Genomic DNA, 23,341 nt, shown 5'->3' with positions numbered 1-23,341 from the left:
ATGTAATACATGCTCGCAGTTAAGCAATGTACCCAGGGATGTGCCGCTAAGATTATGGTCTTGGCCCGCCAAACCCTGGTCTAGGGTACACGTCAACTAGGCAGGCTCGTTCTTGGGTAAAATGTTCAATGTGAGAATGTCGGCTAGCACGTCTGCTGCCACTACTGAAAGCCTGCGGGCAATGTTTGCCACTCACGGCTAACCCAATGTCCTGGTGAGCGACAACGGGCCATGATTTACCAATGCTGAGTTCAAAGAATTCATGACACATAATGGGATCAAACATGTCACATCTGCCCCGTTCAAACCAGTGTCCAATGGTCAGGCAGAGAGAGCAGTGCAAACCATCAAGCGAGGCTTGAAGAGGGTAACTGAAGGCTCACTCCAGACTTGCCTATCCCGAGTCCTGCTTAGCTACTGCACAAGACCCCACTCACTCACTGGGATCCCACCTGCTGAACTGCTCATGAAAAGAGCACTTAAGACAAGGCTCTCGTTAGTTCACCCTGATCTACATGAACAGGTAGAGACTAGGCGGCTTCAACAAAGTGCATACCATGATAGTGCAAATGTATCACGTGAGATTGAAATCAATGATCCTGTATTTGTATTGAATTATTTACAAGGTCTCAAGTGGCTTCCCGGAACAGTCGTGGCCAAAGAGGGGAGCAAGGTGTTTTGGATCAAACTTTCAAATGGACTCATTCACCTGAAACACTTGGACCAAATCAAACTCAGATTTACGGACTATCCTGAGCAACCCACCTTGGACCCTACCTTTTTTGATTCCCAACACACACACCAGTGGCAACTGGCATCACGGTTGACCACGAAACAGAACCCATCATCCACAGCAACCCACCAGGACCCAACAAACCAGGCAGCCCAGCAAGGCCAGCTAGCGAGGACCCAACAAATGATTCATCAATACCAGCTTTCACACCGAGACAATCAACCAGGGCAAGAAGGGCCCCAGATCGACTCCCATTGGAAATATATATATATATATATATATATTTGTATTTACTCTGTACAACCACCAGAGAGCTCATCCCTGGAGTCCTAAGGGATCCCATAATCCCTTGGGAGCATTGGTATTTAAGGAGGCCTCAGGTTGGAGAGGCACTCTGGAGACCTGCAATAAAAGACTAAGGTCACACTTTACTTTGAGCTCAGTGTTCAGTCTGATTCTTTCTCCATACATAACAACAAGGGGCAGCACCAGCAGCTGCCAAGTCCATGGCACCAGGGGTGGCTCTGCTGCACAGGACGGCAGGAAAAAGAGTGGGAGAGCTATAGTGGTAAGGGATTCAATTGTAAGGGGAATAGATAGGCATTTCTGCGGCCGCAAATGAGACTCCAGGATGGTATGTTGCCTCCCTGGTGCAAGGGTCAAGGATGTCTCGGAGTAGCTACATCGCATTCTGGAGGGGGAGGGTGAACAGCCAACTGTAGTGGTACATATAGGTACTAACGATATAGGTAAAAAACGGTATGCGGTCCTATAAGCTGAACTTAGGGAGCAAGGAGTTAAATAAAAAGTAGGACCTCAAAGGTAGTAATCTCAGGATTGCTCCCAGTGCCACGTGCTAGTCAGAGTAGGAAGTGCGGGATAGCTCAGATGAATACGTGGCTTGAGAAATGGGGCGCGGGGAGGGGGGGATTCAAATTCCTGGGACATTGGAACCAGTTCTGGGGGAGGTGGGACCAGTACAAACCGGACGGTCTGCACCTGGGCAGGTCCAGAACCGATGTCCGAGGGGGAGTGTTTGCTAGTGCTGTTGGGGAGGGTATAAACTAAAATGGCAGGGGGATGGAATTCTATGCAGGGAGGCAGAGAGAAGTAGAATGGGGGCAGAAGCAAAAGGTAGAAAGAAAAAAAGCAAGAGTGGAGGGCAGAGAAATCAAGGGCAAAAATCAAAAAGGGCCACATTATAACATAATTCTAAAAGGACAAAGACTGTTTTTAAAAAAAAAACAAGCCTGAAAGCTCTGAGTCTAAATGCGAGGAGCATTCGTAATAACAGCTATCCACTTTATTACAGATATCCACCTTAACGGATATGATGTCATTGGGATTACGGAGTCATGTTTCCAAGGTAACCAAGACTGGGAACTCATGGGAACTCAACATCCAGGGGTATTCAATATTGAGGAAGGACAGACAGGAAGGAAAAGGAGGTGGGGTAGCGTTACTGGTTAAAGAGGAAATTAACGCAATAGTAAGGAAGGACATTAGCGTGGATGATGTGGAATCTATATGGGTAGAGCTGCGAAACAACAAAGGGCAGAAAACATTAGTGAGAGTTGTGTACAAACCACCAAACAATAGTTGGGAGGTTGGGGATGGCATCAAACAGGAAATTAGGGACACGTGCAATACGGTTACAGCAGTTATCATGGGTGACTTTAATCGACATATTGGTTGGGCTAACCAAACTAGTAGCAATACTGTGGAGGAGGATTTCCTGGAGTATATAAGGGATGGTTTTCTAGACCAATAGGTCGTGGAGCCAACTAGAACCATCCTAGACTGGATCTTGTGTAACGAGCAAGGATTAATTACCAATCTGGTCGTGCGGGGCCCCGTGGGGAAGAATGACCATAATATGGTAGAATTCTTCATTAAGATGGAGAGTGTCACAGTTAATTCAGAGACGAGGGTCCTGAACGTATAGAAAGGAAACTTTGACAGGATCAGATGTGAATTGGCTAGGATAGACTGGAGAATGATATTTAAAGGGTTGACGGTGGATAGGCAATAGCAGAAATTTAAATATCACATGGATGAACTACAACAATTGTACATCCCTGTGTGGCGTAAGAATAAAAAAGGAAGGTGGCTCAACCGTGGCTAACAAGGGAAATTAGGGAAAGGCATATAAATTGGCCAGAAAAAGCAGCAAACCTGAGGACTGGGAGAAATTTAGAATTCAGCAGAGGAGGACAAAGGGTTTAATTAGGAGGGGGAAAATAGAGTATGAGAGTAAGCTTGCAGGGAACATTAAAAACTGACTGCAAAAGCTTCTGTAGCTATGTGAGGAGTAAAAGATTAGTGAAGACTAATGTAGGTCCCTTGTAGTCAGAATCAGGTGAATTCATAATGGGGAACAAGGAAATGGCAGACCAATTGAACAAATACTTTGGTTCTGTCTTCACTAAAGAAGACCCAAATAACCTCCCAAAAATACTAGGGGACTGAGGGTCTAGCGAGAAGGGGGAACTGAGGGAAATCCTTATTAGTCAGGGAATAGTGTTCGGGAAATTGAAGGGACTGCAGGCCGATAAATGCCCAGGGCCTGATATAGTCTGCATCCCAGGGTATTTAAGAAAGTGGCCTTAGCAATAGTAGATGCATTGGTCGTCATTTTCCAACATTCCATGGACTCTGGTTCAGTTTCTATGGATTGGAGGGTAGCTAATGTAACCCCACTTTTTAAAAAAGGAGGGAGAGAGAAAACAGGGAATTACAGACCGGTTAGCCTGACATCGGTGGTGGGGAAAATGCTAGAATCAATTATTAAAGATGTAATAGCAGCACATTTTGAAAGCAGTGACAGGATTGGTCCAAGTCAGCATGGATTTGTGAAAGGGAAATTCTGCTTGACAAATCTAGAGTTTTTTGAGGATGTAACTAGTAGAGTGGATAAGGGAGAACCAGTGGATGTGGTGTATTTGGACTTTCAAAAGGCTTTTGACAAGGTCCCACACAAGAGATTAGTGTGCAAAATTAAGGCACATGGTATTGGGGGTAATGTATTGATGTGGATAGAGAATTGGTTGGCAGTCAGGAAGCAAAGAGTGGGAATAAATGGGTCCTTTTCAGAATGGCAGGCAGTGACTAGTGGGGTGCCGCAGGGTTCAGTGCTGGGACCCCAGCTATTTACAATATACATTAATGATTTAGACAAAGGAATTGAATGTATTATCTCCAAGTTTGCAGATGACACTAAGCTGGGTGGCAGTGCGAGCTGCGAGGAGGATGCTAAGAGGCTGCAGGGTGACTTGGACAGGTTAGGTGAATGGGCAAATGCATGGCAGATGCAGTATAATATGGATGAATGTGCGGTTATCCGCTTTGGTGGCTAAAACAGGAAGGTAGATTGTTATTGTCTGAATGGTGACCAATTAGTAAAAGGGGAGGTGCAATGAAACCTGGATGTCCTGATACATCAGACATTGAAAATAGGCATGCAGGTACAGCAGGCAGTAAAGAAAGCAAATGGCATACTGGCCTTCATCGCAAGGGGATTTGAGTATAGGAGCAGGGAGGTCCTACTGCAGTTGTACAGGGCCTTGGTGAGACCTCACCTTGAGTATTGTGTACAGTGTTGGTCTCCTAATCTGAGGAAGGACGTGCTTGCTATTGAGGGAGTGCAGCGAAGGTTCACCAGACTGATTCCTGGGATGGCAGGACTGACATATGAGGAAAGACTGGATCGGCTAGGCTTATATTTACTAGAATTTAGAAGAATGAGAGGGGATCTCATAGAAACATATAAAATTCTGACGGGATTGGACAGATTAGATGCAGGAAGAATGTTTCTGATGTTGGGAAAGTCCAGAACTAGGAGTCACAGTCTAAGGGGTAAGCCATGTTGAACAGAGATGAGGAGAAACTTTTTCACCCAGAGAGTTGTGAACCTGTGGAATTCTCTGCCACAGTTCATTGAGTCCAGTTCATTGGACATATTCAAAAGGGAGTTAGATGTGGCCCCTACGGGTAAAGGGAGCAGTGAGTATGGAGAGAAGGCAGGGGTAGGGTACTGAGGTTGCCATGATCATATTGAATGGCGGTACAGGCTCGAAGGGCCGAATGGCCTGCTCCTGCACCTATTTTCTATGGGCTCAAGTTTCGGCCTGAGTCGATCCTTTTTTTTTGAGCAACTAGTTTAGAATGGAGCATCTTAGAAATTGCAATTCTCTGCATTTAGTTTGCTCCAGATCTATTGAGTTAGAATAGTTTCATTTTAGAACAGATTTTTTTTTCAATAGGGGGCGTATCCAGCCACTTACGCCTGTTTTGCAAGTTTAGGCAGCGAAAACTTACTCCAAACTAACTTAGAATGGAGTAAGTGCAGATTTTTGTACGCTGAGAAAAACCTTGCCTCCACTTATAAATCAGGCGTAGGGAACGAGAGATGGTGGGGAGGAGGGAAGTTTACAAACATTAAACACTTCTCTTTTACAAATAAAGAGCCATCATCAATAATAAATGATAAATAAATCAATAAATCAACCAATAAATCAATCAAAAAAAATAAAAAAATTTAAAATAAAAAAAATAATAAAAATCAAGAAATAAAAAGTTCAGTTTCTGCTCACCTGCTGCAGCACCGGGAGCCCTCCAGCAGTGTGCTGGGACAGGGCCTCCCCAGTGTCTCTCTGTGTTTCTGACAGCGAGGGGTGGGAGGGAGAGGAGAGGGGGCAAAAGAGGAGGAGGAGGAGGAGGAGGAGAGGGGGAAAAAGAGGAGAAGAGGAGCAGGAGGGGGGAGAGAGGAGGAGGAGGAGGAGGGGGGAGAGGGGAGGAGGGGGGAGTGGGGAGGAGGAGGAGGAGGGGGGAGAGGGGAGGAGGAGGAGGGGGGAGGAGGAGGAGGAGGGGGGCAGAGGGGAGGAGGAGGGGGAAGAGGGGGAGAGGGGAGGAGGAGGAGGAGGAGGAGGAGGGGGGAGGGGAGGAGGAGGAGGAGGGGAGGAGGAGGAGGAGGGGGAGAGGGGAGGAGGAGGAGGGGGAGGAGGGGGAGAGGGGGAGAGGGGGGGAGGAGGAGGAGGGGAGGAGGGAGGGGAGGAGAGGAGGAGGAGGGGAGGAGGAAGGGGAGGAGGGGGAGAGGGGGAGAGGGGAGGAGGAGGAGGAGGAGGAGGGGGGAGGGGAGGAGAGGAGGAGGAGGGGAGGAGGAGGAGGAGGAGGGAGGAGGGAGGAGGAGGGGGAGGAGGAGGAGGAGGGGGAGGAGGAGGAGGGGGAGGAGGAGGAGGGGAGGAGGAGGGGAGAGAGGGAGGGGAGAGGGGAGGAGGGGGAGGGGGAGAAGGAGGAGGGGGAGAAGGAGGAGGGGGGGAGAGGAGGAGGAGGGGGAGAGAGGAGGAGGAGGGGGGGAGAGAGGAGGAGGAGGGGGGAAGAGAGGAGGCGGGGGAGAGAGGAGGCGGGGGAGAGAGGAGGCGGGGAGAGAGGAGGAGAGGGAAGGAGAGGGGAGGAGGAGGAGAGGGGAGGAGGATGAGAGGGAGAGAAGGAGGAGATGGGGGAGAGAGGAGGAGGAGGAGAGGGAGAGGGAGAGGGGATGAGGGGAGGGGAGGAGGAGAGGGGAGGAGGAGGAGAGGGGAGGAGGAGAGGGGAGGAGGAGGAGGCGCCCTTTTTATTCCAGAACCTCAGCACACCTTATGGAAGTGCGCTGTTTTTACAGAGGGCGGAAACTTGGGCCCATTGTTTCTATGTTTCTAATAGTTAGTTAGTTAGGCAAGGAAATCACAACATTTCTTGATTTCATAAAAGGAGGATGACATAGAAAAAGGTTGAGAACCACTGCAGTAAAATTTTAAAAATCATAAAAATGAAAGATGTGATCGTAATTGTTATACACATGATTCTACAATGTGAGCATTTAGTAATGTTTCTTTAATAAGCTTGTCATACTGTCTTGGCTGAAAAGCCTTTATTATCCTGAAGTGTGTCAAAATAACTTCTATTTTTATCTCTTATGAATGCAGTGATACTGTTGTTTCGAATCCAATACATCTTTAAAATGTTTATAATAATTTTCTGGGTCAGGTCTTGCTGGAGTGGGGCATCTCCCGGAGTACTAGGGGAGTTAGACTTTTTCCTGCACCCTTCAGCTCAGAATTTATTTCAAAATACATTTTTATTAACTGCAATAAGGGATTGAATATTATTACCTATAAATATATGCATAACCTTGTTATGATTCGCTCCCAGCACTGTTTACAGTAACAAAATCCACATTAACTAGATGTAGGACAGTTATTTCAGTTAGTTATATAAATCAAACATCTTGAAGACATTTTTACCTGACCTTTGGGTGAATTACAGATTAGATGGTACAAGGGATATCACTTTTAAATGTTTACATAAACCCAGCCCCAAAGGTCCTTGGAAATTAAGTGCATGCCCCTGAACAGATTTTTAAAAAAGGGCTGCATTATTAATCAGGCCCATTTCTTCCCAGGCAGCAGGCACTTACCATCAAAGCTTTTCTGTGAGACACTTCTGGGACGATAGAATCCTGATTTACAAGGGCAGTCATAGGCTCCCAGCATGAAACCCCGGCCTTTAGGTGAAATACACTGGAAAGGAGAAACAAAAGACAGTAACTTGAAGTAGCTTAAGACTAGATATGTAAATTGCCAGAAAAAATAAGCTAACAGTTATATCATGATTATATTAATAATTAATATAGATAATAAATCTAAATTGCTGGCATTAATTGAAGGTTCCCACTGAAATGTGAACAACAAAGCGGTGAACTTTCATCTTTGGTAATGATCAGTCCAGTAACACATCAAGGGCTAGAAATTGCCCCTCGCCCCGATTGGGGGTGATGACCTTCCGGGGCTGGGAATTGCTGACCCCGATGCGATATTGGGCCATGCCCCCTCAAAGGAAGTGGAGCGTGTCTTCCTTTGAGTGGTCCAGTGCCGCGCAGAGCAGGCCAGCGCTACGCAGAGCACCCGCGTAGCACTGATGCGCTACAATGCCCCTGCCCTTCCATTAAAGGGGAGGGCCGCTGCTCACTCTGCAGGCCCTTTGGTGGCCGCCAGTGGGCCACCAGAGACGTGCTCAACAGGGCCAACAGCCAGGCACCCAAAACGACCCGCTTGGTCGACACGAGGGTCGGCCGACAAATAAAGATAGCAACCCGCGAAGCTGGCATTGACATCAGCCCATGCAAGCCTCGTGACCGGCGTGGCAGAAAGGATCGGCACGCACGGCAATAATATCATGACCAGCTGTGTGTCGGCCCAGGGTTTTAATCGCAGGGCGCAGCGCTTCTGGGACAGTGTCCCTAAACCTCTGGGAAAATTTCCCGGGAGGCGGTAGCGTCCCCCTTCCCTGGGCAAAAACACGATTGCACCCTGTTCGCACACCCCAGCAGATGCTAACAAGGCTATAAAAAGGAGCAATGTCGCCCCCTAATCTCTATACACCTGCCACACTGTAACGCACATTCCTAAGGCGAGCTCAGGGAGGACAGAAACCTCCCGTGGAGCAGAAGGGCACTGACAACATCCATTAGGTTTTTGTACCTTGCAGCTACAGGGAGAAGGCAAAAAAGAAGTAGAAAGAAATCAAAAGGTGACGTCACAGCCAAGAGGGTAAGTGATTGGCTGGTGATTGGTGAGTAGTTTTTCTTTTTTCTCTACTATATCAGTGAGTAACTTTTAACACTGTTGTTGCCAATTTAAGTGTATATAAGGGTTAAGTCATGGCAGGAGAGCTCGGTCGGGTGTTATGCTCCTCCTGTACCATGTGGGAACTCAGGGACACTTCCGGTGTCCCTGACGATTACGTGTGCGGGAAGTGTATCCGCCTCCAGCTCCTGACAGACCGTGTTGCGGAGTTGGAGCTGAGGGTGGATTCACTCTGGAGCATCCACGATGCTGAGAATGACGTGAGTATCATGTGTAGCGAGTTGGTCGTACCACAGGGAAAGGGTCCACAGCCAGATAGGGAATGGAAGACCAACAGGAAGAGCAGTGCAAGGAAGGTAGTGCAGGAGTCCCCTGTGGTCATCCCCCTGCAAAACAGATACACTGCTTTGGGTACTGTTGAGGGGGATGACTCATCAGGGGAGGGCAGCAGCAGCCAAGTTCATGGCACCGTGGCTGGCTCTGCTGCACAGGAGGGCAGGAAAAAGAGTGGGAGAGCAATAGTGATTGGGGATTCAATGGTGAGGGGAATAGATAGGCGTTTCTGCGGCCGCAACCGAGACTCCAGGATGGTATGTTGCCTCCCTGGTGCAAGGGTCAAGGATGTCTCGGAGCGGGTGCAGGACATTCTAAAAAGGGAGGGAGAACAGCCAGTTGTCGTGGTGCACATTGGTACCAACGACATAGGTAAAAAGAGGGATGAGGTCCTTCGAAACGAATTTAAGGAGCTAGGAGCTAAATTAAAAAGTAGGACCTCAAAAGTAGTAATCTCGGGATTGCTACCAGTGCCACGTGATAGTCAGAGTAGGAATCGCAGGATAGCGCAGATGAATACGTGGCTTGAGCAGTGGTGCAACAGGGAGGGATTCAAATTCCTGGGGCATTGGAACCGGTTCTGGGGGAGGTGGGACCAGTACAAACCGGACGGTCTGCACCTGGGCAGGACCGGAACCAATGTCCTAGGGGGAGTGTTTGCTAGTGCTGTTGGGGAGGATTTAAACTGATATGGCAGGGGGATGGGAACCAATGCAGGGAGACAGAGGGAAACAAAAAGGAGGCAAAAGCAAAAAACAGAAAGGAGATGAGGAAAAGTGGAGGGCAGAGAAACCCAAGGCAAAGAACAAAAAGGGCCACTGTACAGCAAAATTCTAAAAGGACAAAGGGTGTTAAAAGAACAAGCCTGAAGGCTTTGTGTCTTAATGCAAGGAGTATCCGCAATAAAGTGGATGAATTAACTGTGCAAATAGATGTTAACAAATATGATGTGATTGGGATTACGGAGACGTGGCTCCAGGATGATCAGGGCTGGGAACTCAACATCCAGGGGTATTCAACATTCAGGAAAGATAGAATAAAAGGAAAAGGAGGTGGGGTAGCATTGCTGGTTAAGGAGCAAATTAAGGCAATAGTTCGGAAGGACATTAGCTTGGATGATGTGGAATCTATATGGGTAGAGCTGCAGAATACCAAAGGACAAAAAACGTTAGTACAGACCTCCAAACAGTAGTAGTGATGTTGGGGAGGGCATCAAACATGAAATTAGGGGTGCGTGCAATAAAGGCGCAGCAGTTATAATGGGTGACTTTAATATGCACATAGATTGGGTTAACCAAACTGGAAGCAATACGGTAGAGGAGGATTTCCTGGAGTGCATAAGGGATGGTTTTTTAGACCAATATGTCGAGGAACCAACTAGGGGGGAGGCCATCTTAGACTGGGTGTTGTGTAATGAGAGAGGATTAATTAGCAATCTCGTTGTGCGAGGCCCCTTGGGGAAGAGTGACCATAATATGCTGGAATTCTGCATTAGGATGGAGAATGAAACAGTTAATTCAGAGACCATGGTCCAGAACTTAAAGAAGGGTAACTTTGAAGGTATGAGGCGTGAATTGGCTAGGATAGATTGGCGAATGATACTGAAGGGGTTGACTGTGGATGGGCAATGGCAGACATTTAGAGACCGCATGGATGAACTACAACAATTGTACATTCCTGTCTGTCGTAAAAATAAAAAAGGGAAGGTGGCTCAACCGTGGCTATCAAGGGAAATCAGGGATAGCATTAAAGCCAAGGAAGTGGCATACAAATTGGCCAGAAATAGCAGAGAACCCGGGGACTGGGAGAAATTTAGAACTCAGCAGAGGAGGACAAAGGGTTTGATTAGGGCAGGGAAAATGGAGTACGAGAAGAAGCTTGCAGGGAACATTAAGACAGATTGCAAAAGTTTCTATAGATATGTAAAGAGAAAAAGGTTAGTAAAGACAAACGTAGGTACCCTGCAGTCAGAATCAGGGGAAGTCATAACGGGGAACAAAGAAATGGCGGACCAATTGAACAAGTACTTTGGTTCGGTATTCACTGAGGAGGACACAAACAACCTTCCGGATATAAAAGGGGTCGGAGGGTCTAGTAAGGAGGAGGAACTGAGGGAAATCCTTATTAGTCGGGAAATTGTGTTGGGGAAATTGATGGGATTGAAGGCCGATAAATCCCCAGGCCTGATGGACTGCATCCCAGAGTACTTAAGGAGGTGGCCTTGGAAATAGTGGATGCATTGACAGTCATTTTCCAACATTCCATTGACTCTGGATCAGTTCCTATGGAGTGGAGGGTAGCCAATGTAACCCCACTTTTTAAAAAAGGAGGGAGAGAGAAAACAGGGAATTACAGACCGGTCAGCCTGACATCGGTAGTGGGTAAAATGATGGAATCAATTATTAAGGATGTCATCGCAGTGCATTTGGAAAGAGGTAATATGATAGGTCCAAGTCAGCATGGATTTGTGAAAGGGAAATCATGCTTGACAAATCTTCTGGAATTTTTTGAGGATGTTTCCAGTAGAGTGGACAAGGGAGAACCAGTTGATGTGGTATATTTGGACTTTCAGAAGGCTTTCGACAAGGTCCCACACAAGAGATTAATGTGCAAAGTTAAAGCACATGGGATTGGGGGTAGTGTGCTGACATGGATTGAGAACTGGTTGTCAGACAGGAAGCAAAGAGTAGGAGTAAATGGGGACTTTTCAGAATGGCAGGCAGTGACTAGTGGGGTACCGCAAGGTTCTGTGCTGGGGCCCCAGCTGTTTACACTGTACATTAATGATTTAGACAAGGGGATTAAATGTAGTATCTCCAAATTTGCGGATGACACTAAGTTGGGTGGCAGTGTGAGCTGCAAGGAGGATTCTATGAGGCTGCAGAGCGACTTGGATAGGTTAGGTGAGTGGGCAAATGCATGGCAGATGAAGTATAATGTGGATAAATGTGAGGTTATCCACTTTGGTGGTAAAAACAGAGAGACAAGACAGACTATTATCTGAATGGTGACAGATTAGGAAAAGGGCAGGTGCAAAGAGACCTGGGTGTCATGGTACATCAGTCATTGAAGGTTGGCATGCAGGTACAGCAGGCGGTTAAGAAAGCAAATGGCATGTTGGCCTTCATAGCGAGGGGATTTGAGTACAAGGGCAGGGAGGTGTTGCTACAATTGTACAGGGCCTTGGTGAGGCCACACCTGGAGTATTGTGCACAGTTTTGGTCTCCTAACCTGAGGAAGGACATTCTTGCTATTGAGGGAGTGCAGCGAAGGTTCACCAGACTGATTCCCGGGATGGCGGGACTGACCTATCAAGAAAGACTGGATCAACTGGGCTTGTATTCACTGGAGTTCAGAAGAATGAGAGGGGACCTCATAGAAACGTTTAAAATTCTGACGGGGTTAGACAGGTTAGATGCAGGAAGAATGTTCCCAATGTTGGGGAAGTCCAGAACCAGGGGACACAGTCTAAGGATAAGGGGGAAGCCATTTAGGACCGAGATGAGGAGGAATTTCTTCACCCAGAGAGTGGTGAACCTGTGGAATTCTCTACCACAGAAAGTTGTTGAGGCCAATTCACTAAATATATTCAAAAAGGAGTTAGATGAAGTCCTTACTGCTAGGGGGATCAAGGGGTATGGTGAGAAAGCAGGAATGGGGTACTGAAGTTGCATGTTCAGCCATGAACTCATTGAATGGCGGTGCAGGCTAGAAGGGCCGAATGGCCTACTCCTGCACCTATCTTCTATGTTTCTATGTTTCTAAAAGTTGCTAAATCACTGCAGCAATGGAACAGAGGCTTAGGCAGTTGGAACTCAGTCTGACTTTGTATATAGTACTACTATTAGCCTTGTTGCTCATAAAGCTTATGGAGGGTCTGAGAGAGCTGAAAAAGCTGCAAAGAAGAATCTGAAACAAGAGGAAACTTTCCTTGCACTATTGCATCACAGAGCAAGTTCAGTTGTGGCTACAGATAATAGCCGAGCACAGTTAATGAGAGGAAAACTCTCCCCACCAGCCGGGAAGGGAGCGCCCAGTTAAAATGGTGCGATTCCATTTCCCGTGCCTGACCATTTGCAATGTTACCGCTGCTGGTTTTGACGGTGCCAGGGTCTGGCATAAATGTTTATCAGGGTCCTGTGACCTCAATGGGACCCCAATGGCATTTTAATGGGACCTGAGTGAGGAAGCTGCCATGGCTTTCTCGCTAAGCAGAAGTATGTCTCCACTTGGTCTGTAAACAGAAGAAGCCCTCCAAGGTGACTGTAAAAATAAACTCCTTCGTGGGGCCAGAAGGAGCAGGCATGCTTCTTCAGCGCCCACATGGAAAGTCTGGGCCTCTCTTGCCCCTGGCTCAACCCATCTACCCGTGAGACCCTGCCAAACACACCCCCCCACCCCCGCGACTTGCCTGCATGTCGACATGCCTTCCTTTAGTGCTGATGGGAGGCTTCCAATTGTCCAAACTTTCTAGACCACCCATTAGCCAGCTGCCCATTTTAGGTGGGTAGCTGACGGGCAGCATCTAAATGAGGCCCAAGGGTTAAAATACACCAGGCTTGAACTTTCTGACAGAAGGTTTTGTTTCATACTAGGCCCACCTTAACCCACACACCCCCAAGCCCGGCCGAAACCCGCTCAGGATTAAAATTCACTCTTATCTGAAGCCAAAGTTGGTCATGCAAAAAGTTGATAAAGCTGCTAAGAAATCAAAAAGGGTTAAATTTCAATGCCAGCAGTAACGCAGAACAGGCAATGACAAATCGGCATCTTCTTTTGCACCCTGCCCAATTTTCTTTTCCATTGAAGTCAATAGATCGGCTGGGGGGGGGGCGTGGGGAGAGGGGGGGCATTGGTGAGGTCATACCTGGAGTACTGTATACTGTTACTGTTCTGGTCTCCTTACCTAAGGAAAGACATACTTGTCTTAGAGGGAGTGCAACAAAGGTTCACTGGACTGGTTCCTGGAATGAGGGCATTGTCCTATGAAGAGAGATTGAGTAGACTAGGACTATATTCCCTAGAGTTTAGAAGAATGAGAGGTGATCTAGTTGAAACATATCAAATTCTTAAGGGGCTTGACAGGGTTAATGCTGAGAAAGTTTCTCTTGGCTGGAGAATCTAGAACACGGGGTCACAGTCTCAAAATAAAGGGTCGGCCATTTAGGACTGATGAGGAGAAATTTCTTCACTCAAAGGATTGTGAATCTTTGGAATTCTCTACCCCTGAGAGCTGTGGATGCTCAGTCGTTCAGTATATTCAAGACAGGAATTGATACATTTTTGGGAACAAAGGGATATGAGCATTGTGTGGGAAGGTGGAGCTGAGGTAGAAGATCAGCCATGATCTTGTTAAATGGTGGAGCAGGCTCGAAGGGCCAAATGGCCTACACCAACTCCTATTTCTTATGTTCTTATCTGTAGGGGGTGAGTACAGAGAAGCCCTGAATGTTCTTGGTGCCCAGAGCTCTAAGAATTCTTAATCTGGCTCCACTCAGTGAGGGAATAATACTGTATTTCCAATAAATCTACCCTTCTATTCTTCAGATAACATCGGCGGCTCTGAAGTTGCTGTTTCATTAAATATCTTCATGCAACGGGAAATTGAACTAATACTTTTGGTATTATTGTATCATATCAAAAAATGGCAAGCTCAAAGTACTGAAAAGCCAATCTGTCTTTAAGGTTCAGCGATCAGGGTGGGCATACAAACAACCAACGATTTGGATGTCTACTGATTCATATCCATTTCTGTATGTATTAGTCCATATTTCTCTTTTCCTTCTTCCCCAAGCATATAACTTGTCTATTTCTTTCCCCCTTACCTCACTTCTTGTTATCACTATCTCTTCAATTCCTCTTATTCTAAAATGTCCTTTATAACACATCAAAGAAATATGTAGGACCCTCGAGATTGGTATAAACAGACCAGAATCGTAAATGAGAAAAAGACAGGTTTCCAGCCTATTGGACAGTACCTCTCCTGGTGACTATTTACTGTGCAATTACCAGCATTCCGGAGGGATCTGGACTGCTTTACAGAGAATACATTTCATATTTTACATTTTATATATTTCGACAAATATTTTCCTCCCTCATTCTGTGCAAGAGGTCAACATAATTCTGCATATCAAAAATAACCGCATGCGTGCTAAATACAAATTATTTTATCAGGAGACGGGACCAGTAAAACCACCCAGTGAAAATTAAATTATAAAAATAAGCACTAAAAGGGAGGGGTGAAGAAATGTAATCGAGACTCCCACTCATTTCGTTAGCATCAAAGTATCAATACCCCTAGGGTAATTCCACTAAGAAACCCATAAATAAATGAATACGTCTGGGACCAAAGGAAATGGTCTTTGAACCATCAGGACTGCTGGTAAGCTACCTGAAGAATGGCCATGTACATACTGAAGAACAAAGTGAATTGAAAGATGTGATATAGTGGTGTTTATTGATGTAATTGAAAAAGGTGGAGTGGGGTGGTTTAAATCACTTCCTTCTCAGATTGCCAGCAACCAAAATAACAATTCCCCATTATGGACAACGGGACTCGACTTTTATTAATTAATATGCACAAAAAATGTCTGGAGTATGACAGAATAAATATGCATGGTCAAGGTATTAGTGCATCAGACAGCAGAAGAATGATTTCTGGGATAAGGCACCTAAAACAACAAAGGAGATCCACGCGTTACGGTCAGAGAATGCACAGGGCTAAATAAAAATGAAGAAGACTGGGGGGATGGGGGGGCAGGAGGGCCTTATAGCTAACACTGAGGAAACATGCAACATATTACAAGAAGTCTTTCTTTTATTAACACATGTTCAACAATCAAACTACACATTACTAGTTCATCCACAAGGCTCACAACTGCATTCTTCATCATGGATAACCTAGATTCAACTGATTGGGGTTTTATTGAGTCTTGTGAACATCATGTGACTGGCTAAGACAGCTCTACAACTATTTTAAAGTTGAACAGTAAATCAAGTCCCCCTGTTTAAAGGGGGGGCACTAAAACCGGCACAATAAACAAATTAAACTTTGGACATTAATGGATCAAATTAAAATTTGGTTGCCGGGGGTGATGATGCACTCCAGTCCCTCCAGCACCCATCTCTCGTGGAAGGCCGCGAGCGTACTGGTGGACACTGCGTGCTCCATCTCCAGGAACATCCTGGCCCGGATGTAACCATGGAAGAGAGGCAGTCAGGCTGAAATACCCCCTCGACCGCCCACTGCCTGGACCGGTTGATGGCCACCTTGGCCATGCCTAGGAGCAGTACTACGAGGAGGCCTTCCGACCTGCCCGCTCCCCTCCGCACAGGGTTCCCAAAGATCAGGAGCGTGGAACAACCAGAATTTGAGGAGCAGCCCTTCAAATATTGGAAGAGGGGCTGCAACCTCACAACATACATCGTAAATGTGGAACACGGACTCCTCCAGACTGCAGAAATGATAGGCGTGCAACAGGTCTACAACTATTTTGTACAAACCTGTGAGCATACTCACAGGTGTATACATTACACCCTTAAATGCATCTATACTATTCGCTTCAACCACTCCTTGTGGTGGCGAGTTCCACATTCTCACCACTCTTTGGATAAAGAAGTTTCTTGGTGACTGTCTTATATTGATGGCCTCTAGTTATGCTCTTCCCCACACATGGAAATATTCTCTCTGTATCCACTCTATCACACCTTTTCATAATTTTAAAGACCTCTATTAAGTCACCCCTCAGCCTCCTTTTTACAAGAGAAAAGAGACCCAGCCTGTTCATCCTTTCCTGATATGTATACCCTCGCATTTCTGGTATCATCCTTGTAAATCTTCTCTACACCCTCTTCAGTGCCTCCATATCCTTTTTATAATACGGCAACCAGAACTGTACGCAGTATTCTATGTGTGGTCTAACCAAGGTTCGATACTTTTCAATTCTATGGGCCCGAACTTGGTCAATGCTAAGGCGGTACTTTGGCAGGGAGATTCTTCCAAAAGATATGCAAAGATGGCAAAACAATTAAATCAAGTGCCCCCTGATTAAAGGGGGCAGCCCAGCGGCAAAATAAATGACTTACGCCGTGAATCTGGGCGGCAGCCGGCAGGAGCTCCCAATCTCGGCGGCAAATACGATCCTCGCCAAAGTGCCGCCGAAGATTGAGTCGGGCCCAGGGAAGGGGGAACACAAAAAAATAAACATTTGCACAAAAAAACCCCACTGGAAAACATTCAGGGGATCCCATCCAGCTGAATCGCTGCCAAAAAAAAATGTAAGAAGTTTACTCACCTTTTTTTGCAGGTCTTCATACTTACTGTTGGGGTTAGACCTGCCTCCACACAGCGGTCCTTCCCTCTGCTGCCGCCGACTCCCGCCCGGAGGATTCTGGCAGCTCGGCAGCTGGGAGGTCACTTACACGCCTTGCACGCTAGCGGCCATTCGCGGGCGGTTGGCAGCGGTACTCCCCTCCCGCTGGCGGGAGGCCTAGTGGAAACTGGCACCGAGGGGAGACCGCCCAAAAAACTCAGCGGCAGCCAGCGGCAGTGGGCAATAAGGCCAGCAAGTTCGGGCCCTATATCTCCAGAAATAAACCCTAGTGCTCGATTTGCTTTTTTAAATGGCCTTGCTAACCTGTGTCACAACTTTTAGCGATTTGTGTATTTGTACTCCGAGATCCCTTTGCTCCTCTACCCCACCTAGACGCTCACCCTCCAAGTAATAAGTGATCTCCCTATTCTTCCTACCAAAATGTAATACCTCACATTTATCTGTGTTGAACTTCATTTGCCAATTATATGCAGATGCTGCAAGTTTATTAAGGTCTTCCTATAATTTATTGCAGTCCTCCTCAGTATTGACTATCACCCCCAATTTGGTGTCATCCGCAAATTTAGAAATTGTGCTTTTGATTCCAAGGTCTAAATAAATACCAGCATAGACTAGCTAGGCTGAATGACCTGTTTCTGTGTTCTATATTCTATGTAAGACGTCATTGCATCATTCCTTTACAAGTGGGTTCCACAGTGAATGTTTCTGGGGAAATGCCCAACACCTCCTTGACCTGGACATCAAGGCTACATTTTCAAGCCGGCGGGGTCAGGTAGGCACCAATGATGCAGCCCTACTGGCGCAGGTACCCACTGCCTGTATACAGACGACTTGAGTTCTCACCAGCTTTCTCATTCAGAGAAGATTCACTAGGTTGATTCTGGAGATGAGGGGGTTGACTTATAAAGATAGGTTGAGCAGGTTGGGCCTATACTCATTGGAGTTCAGAAGAATGAGAGATGATCTTATCGAAACATATAAGTTTATGAGGGGGCTCGACAAGGTGGATGCAGAGAGGATATTTCCACTCATAAGGGAAACTAAAACTAGGGGGCATTGTCTCCGAATAAGGGGCCGCCATTTAAAACTGAGATGAGGAGGAAGTTCTTCTCTAAGAGGGTTGTAAATCTGTGGAATTCTCTGCCCCAGAGAGCTGTGGAGGTTGGGTCATTGAGTATATTTAAGGCAGAGATAGACAGATTTATGAATGATAAGGGAATAAAGGGTTATGGGGAGCGGGCAGGGAAGTGGAGCTGAGTCCATGATCAGATCAACCATGATCTTATTAAATGGCAGAGCAGGCTCGAGGGGCCAAATGGCCTACTCCTGTTCCTATTACTTATGTTCTTATTAGCATTCTCCAGGGGGTGCTGGGATCGTAGCCTACGGAATTTCAGGGCTACTGAATTGTACAGGGGTACTTTAAAAACAAATTGACCATAAGGCAGTAAAAGAATAATTCCCTCAAAATATATTAATAAAAATTTCAAAATTACAGAGCAATCTAATAAAAGCAATGCTGTACAAAAGAGTAACTGTAAATATTACAACATTTTTTTTAAAAGACTCCTCTACTTTAAGAGCTCCATTGTCCATTGAGCTTCCAGGTGGGCACACAAATGGAAAACAGGAAACCCAGGCCAATGCCTACGTTGTTCATGGTACTCCATTCAATATTTTTTGCATGGTTAATGCATTAACTACTCTAGCACACAGAATACAACAGACTGCAGAATTGTAGCTCCTGAGGCAGGCATATGCTAAAAGTAACTGGCGAGAGCTCAAGTGATAAAGTCTTTCACGATAACAAGATGTCCCAAAGCGCTTTATAGTCAACAAAGTACTTTTGAAGTGCAGTCACTGTTGTAATGTAGAACTGTAGCAGCCAATTAGCTCCCAAAAACAACAATGTGACCATAACATGGTTGAATTTCAAATTCAGTTGGAGGGTGAGAAAGTTGTATCACAAACTAGTGGCCTAAGCTTAAATAAAGGAGACTACAAAGGTATGAAGGCAGAGTTGGCGAAAGTGGACTGGGAAAATAGATTGAAGTGTGGGACGGTTGATGAGCAGTCGCAGGCATTTAAGGAGATATTTCATAACTCTCAACAAAAATATATCCCAATGAGAAGGAAAGATTGTAAGAGAAGGGATAACCATCCATGGCTAACGAAGGGATGGTATCAAATTGAAAACATGGGCATACAATATGGCCAAGATTAGTGGGAGGCCAGAGGATTGGGAAACTTTTAAAAGCCAACAAAAAACGACTAAAAAATAATAGAGAGGGAAGGTAGATTATGAAAGTAAACTAGCACGAAATATAAAAACAGATAGTAAGAGTTTCTACAGGTACATAAAAAGGAAAAGTGTGGCTAAAGTAAATGTTGGTCCCCTGGAGGATGAGACTGGAGAATTAATAATGGGCAACAGGGAAATGGCAGAGACTTTGAACAAATATCTTGTATCGGTCTTCACAGTAGAAGACACTAAAACCATCCCAACAGTGGATAATCAAGGGGCTGTAGGTCGAGAGGAACTTAATACAATCACTATCACTAAAGAAGTAGTACTCGGTAAAATAATGGGGCTAAAGGTGGACAAGTCCCCTGGACCTGACCGCTTGCATCCGAGGGTACTAAAAGAAGTGGCTGCAGACATAGTGGATGCATTGGTTGTAATCTACTAAAATTCCCTGGATTCTGGAGAGGTCCCAGCTGATTGGAAAACCGCAAATGTAATGCCCCTATGTAAAAAAGGAGGCAGACAGAAAGCAGGAAACTATAGACCAGTTAGCCTAACATCTGTCGTTGGGAAAATGCTGGAGTCCATTATGAAGGAATCAGTAGCGGGACATTTGGAAAAGCATAATTCAATCAAGCAGAGTCAGCATGGTTTTAAGAAAGGGAAATTGTTTTTGACAAATTTGCTGGAGTTCTTTGAGGATGTAACGAGCAGGGTGGATAAGGGGGAACCAGTGGATGTGGTGTATTTGGATTTCCAAAAGACATTCGATAAGGTGCCACATAAAAGGTTACTGCACAAGATAAAAGTTCACGGGGCTGGGGGTAATATATTAGCATGTATAGTTTTATACTCATAATAAATGGTCAGACCGAGTACTGTGTGTAATGAGAAAGTCTGACCTTAGCTCCTTTATTGTAGTTCCAGAGTGCAGGTACCTCGTGGGTGACCTGCTTATATACTGTACTCCCAAGGGATGCTGGGATCGCTTGGGACTCCAACAGGTAGTCCCTCTGGTGGACAGGTGTGATGCAGGTTACAAGATTGCAAGGGGTTAAATACATAACAGATGGAGGATTGGCTAACTAAAAGAAAACAAAGTCGGGATAAGCGGGTCAAATTCTGGTTGGCAAACAGTAACTAGTGGGGTGCCGCAGGGATCAGCGTTGTGGCCTCAACTATTTACAATCTATATGAATGACTTGGATGAAGGGACTGAGTGTAATGTAGCCAAGTTTGCTGATGATACAAAAATGGGTGGGAGAGCAAATTGTGAGGAAACAAAAAATCTGCAAAGGGATATAGACAGGCTAAATGACTGAGCAAAAATTTGGCAGATGGAGTATAATTTGGGAAAATGTGAGGTTATCCACTTTGGCAGAAAAAATAGAAAAGCAAATTATAATTTAAATGCAGAAAAATTGCAAAGTGCTGCAGTACAAGAGGGACCTGGGGGTCCTTGTGCATGAAACACAAAAAGTGAGTCTGCAGGTACAGCAATTAATCAGGAAGGCAAATGGAATGTTGGCCTTTATTGCAAGGGGGATAGGGTATAAAAGCAGAGAAGTCCTGCTACAACTGTACAGCTTTGGTCTGCATATTTAAGGAAGGATGTACTTGCATTGGAGGCTGTTCAGAGAAGGTTCACTAGGTTGATTCCGGAGATGAGGCGGTTGAGTAGGTTGGGCCTATACTCATTAGAGTTCAGAAGAATGAGAGGTGGTCTTATCGAAACATATAAGATAATGAGGGGGCTTGACAAGGTAGATGCAGAGAGGATATTTCCACTCATAAGGGAAACTAAAACTAGAGGGCATTGTCTCAGAATAAGGGGCTGCCCATTTAAAACTGAGATGAGGAGGAATTTCTTCTCTCAGAGGGTTGCAAATCTGTGGAATTCTCTGTCCCAGAGAGCTGTGGAGGCTGGGTCATTGAATATATTTAAGGTGGAGATAGATTTTTGAGCGATAATGGAATAAAGGGTTTTGGGGAACGAGCAGGAAAGTGGAGCTGAGTCCATGATCAGATCAGCCATGATCTTATTGAATGGTGGAGCAGGCTCGAGGGGGCCAAATGGCCTACTCCTGCTCCTATTTCTTATGTTCTTATAATCTGCTTTTTTTTTTGTGATGTTGATTGAGGGATAAATATTAGGCAGGACACCAGGTGTGTCAGCCTAGATTTTTGTGCTCAAGTCTCTGGAGTGGAACTTGAACTCACAACCTTCTGACTCCGAGGCAGAAATGCTATCAACTGAGCCATGGAATAGGGAGATCTGCGTTCCCTATTGTGTGATCTCCATGAGCCTGTGGCTCCACTGCTCTCCAAGTACACAGCCGATCACAACTGACCCGTTAATGTCATTGAGACGATGGAAATGCTATGTGCTGAAAGCAACTGGGCAGGAATGCATAATATAGGTTGTAAGGTTATGTAGGTAATTGAAGTTTCGCTTGATTGTCTTTTGGAGATGGAAAGAAATTTCATAGAACATTCTCTCAGAATATTAAGTTTGGTAGAGTATGCGATGGTGCAAATTGCTTGCAGTTCGTGGAAGGAACAAGATTGATGGAGGAATGTTCTTTTCTCATTCCATGTTTTCTAATGTAACGCTCAGTAGTTTAGTGTCACTTTCACTTTGTGAGACATTTAGGCTAAATATATGGTCACATGTCCATATTTGATGTTTAGTAATTCAGTCAGCACCTTAAACCTGACGAATGGGAAAAACCTTCAGCTATCGAGAGACTCGTGAGAGCAAAGTGAAAGTCCTTAAAGTGCACAGTCGGAGCATTAAATGGGAATTAAATTATTTGCCTTCCTTTTTAGGGCACTTTCAGCAACGCACAACTCAGGGGTGTTAGACGGCATTAAAATGCAGCTGAGTAGCCAATCAAAAAACAGCTGTAAGATTGGTGCTCAGCAAGCTGAGCAGCCACTTAACCCATATAAATCGAACTCAGTGGTCCAATACAGTTGTTGAGTTGCACAATTTCTTGGCAAATTGGAGGGAGAGTGAAAAGAAATTAACAGAGTAAGCTCAGATTGACATGATCTTCAATCATAGTGGTTACCATAAGGGTGTGGAGATGTACTCTTTACAGTGCAGTAGGGCTGCCCACAATAACCAAAGGATAGAACAGATTAGAGAAGCTGTTTTCCTGACTGTGACTGTGGGTCATAGACCTAGAGAGGCTGGAGAGATATTAGGAAAATGGCAGGGAGCGGGGGAGAGGAGAGTTTTAACATCAAGCGTGTGTGGATTTGGGAGTGGGTAGGTAGTTAAATGCGCTGAAATTGACAGCGAGTAGGAAGCCGGCTCCAACCTGCCAACCTTCACAAATTCACGAGCGCGTTTGGCAGCGTGCGAGAAACATCCGAGGGAGAGGCGGCTTACCAATTGAATGCAATTAATAGTTAGTTAACAGGTTTTTTATCAGGGGTTTTCAGCTTTCACTGTGGGTCCATGGGTTCCACGGGCTTCCTGGACCTCGCCAGTGAAAGTAAAGTGAGAGCAGAATGGCAATTGAGAGGCAAAAAACACCATAATTACTGAGACCTCACACCTGCATACTTGCCCAAGTGAAAGGCTTTTGCTCACAGCACTTGTTCTGAGAGTTTGCTTTCAGTATTTTGCAGGTAATTTCTACAACTTTGGAGGTGACTTTCACAACATTGGAGGACACTCTCATTACTTTTGAGGGTGGTGCATCAGATCTTCTGTTTAAATCTGTCATATAAAGCAGGAAAGTCTTTCTACTGTTATACAGGGTGTTGGTGAGGCCACACCTAGACTACTGCATACAGTTTTGGTTTCCATATTTAAGAAAGGATATACTTGCTTTTGAGGCAGTTCAGAGGTTCACTAGGTTGATTCCGGAGATGAGGGTGTTGACTTATGAAGAAAGGTTGAGTAGGTTGGACCTCTATTCATTGGAATTCAGAAGAATGAGAGGTGATCTTATCGAAACGTATAAGATTATGAGGGGGCTTGACAAAGTGGATGCAGAGAGGATGTTTCCACTGATAGGGGAGACTAGAACTAGGGGGCATAATCTTAGAATAAGGGGCCGCC

The 23,341-nt window shown here is 45.6% G+C and overlaps 1 protein-coding gene across 1 annotated transcript in view; it reads right to left on the bottom strand.

The window, feature by feature from the left end:
* gpr158a (G protein-coupled receptor 158a) overlaps positions 1 to 23,341 on the bottom strand; it is a 777,085-nt gene that overhangs the window by 320,688 nt on the left and 433,056 nt on the right. Inside the window, exon 3 of the mRNA XM_070880082.1 lies at positions 7,188 to 7,290. Within this exon, the coding sequence (XP_070736183.1) occupies positions 7,188 to 7,290 (103 nt within the window). The remainder of the gene's footprint in view (positions 1 to 7,187; positions 7,291 to 23,341) is intronic.

This window comes from Pristiophorus japonicus, chromosome 5, assembly GCF_044704955.1.
Source record: "Pristiophorus japonicus isolate sPriJap1 chromosome 5, sPriJap1.hap1, whole genome shotgun sequence".
Lineage (NCBI taxonomy): Eukaryota > Metazoa > Chordata > Chondrichthyes > Pristiophoridae > Pristiophorus > Pristiophorus japonicus.
This window is presented reverse-complemented; position numbering and strand designations above follow the sequence as displayed.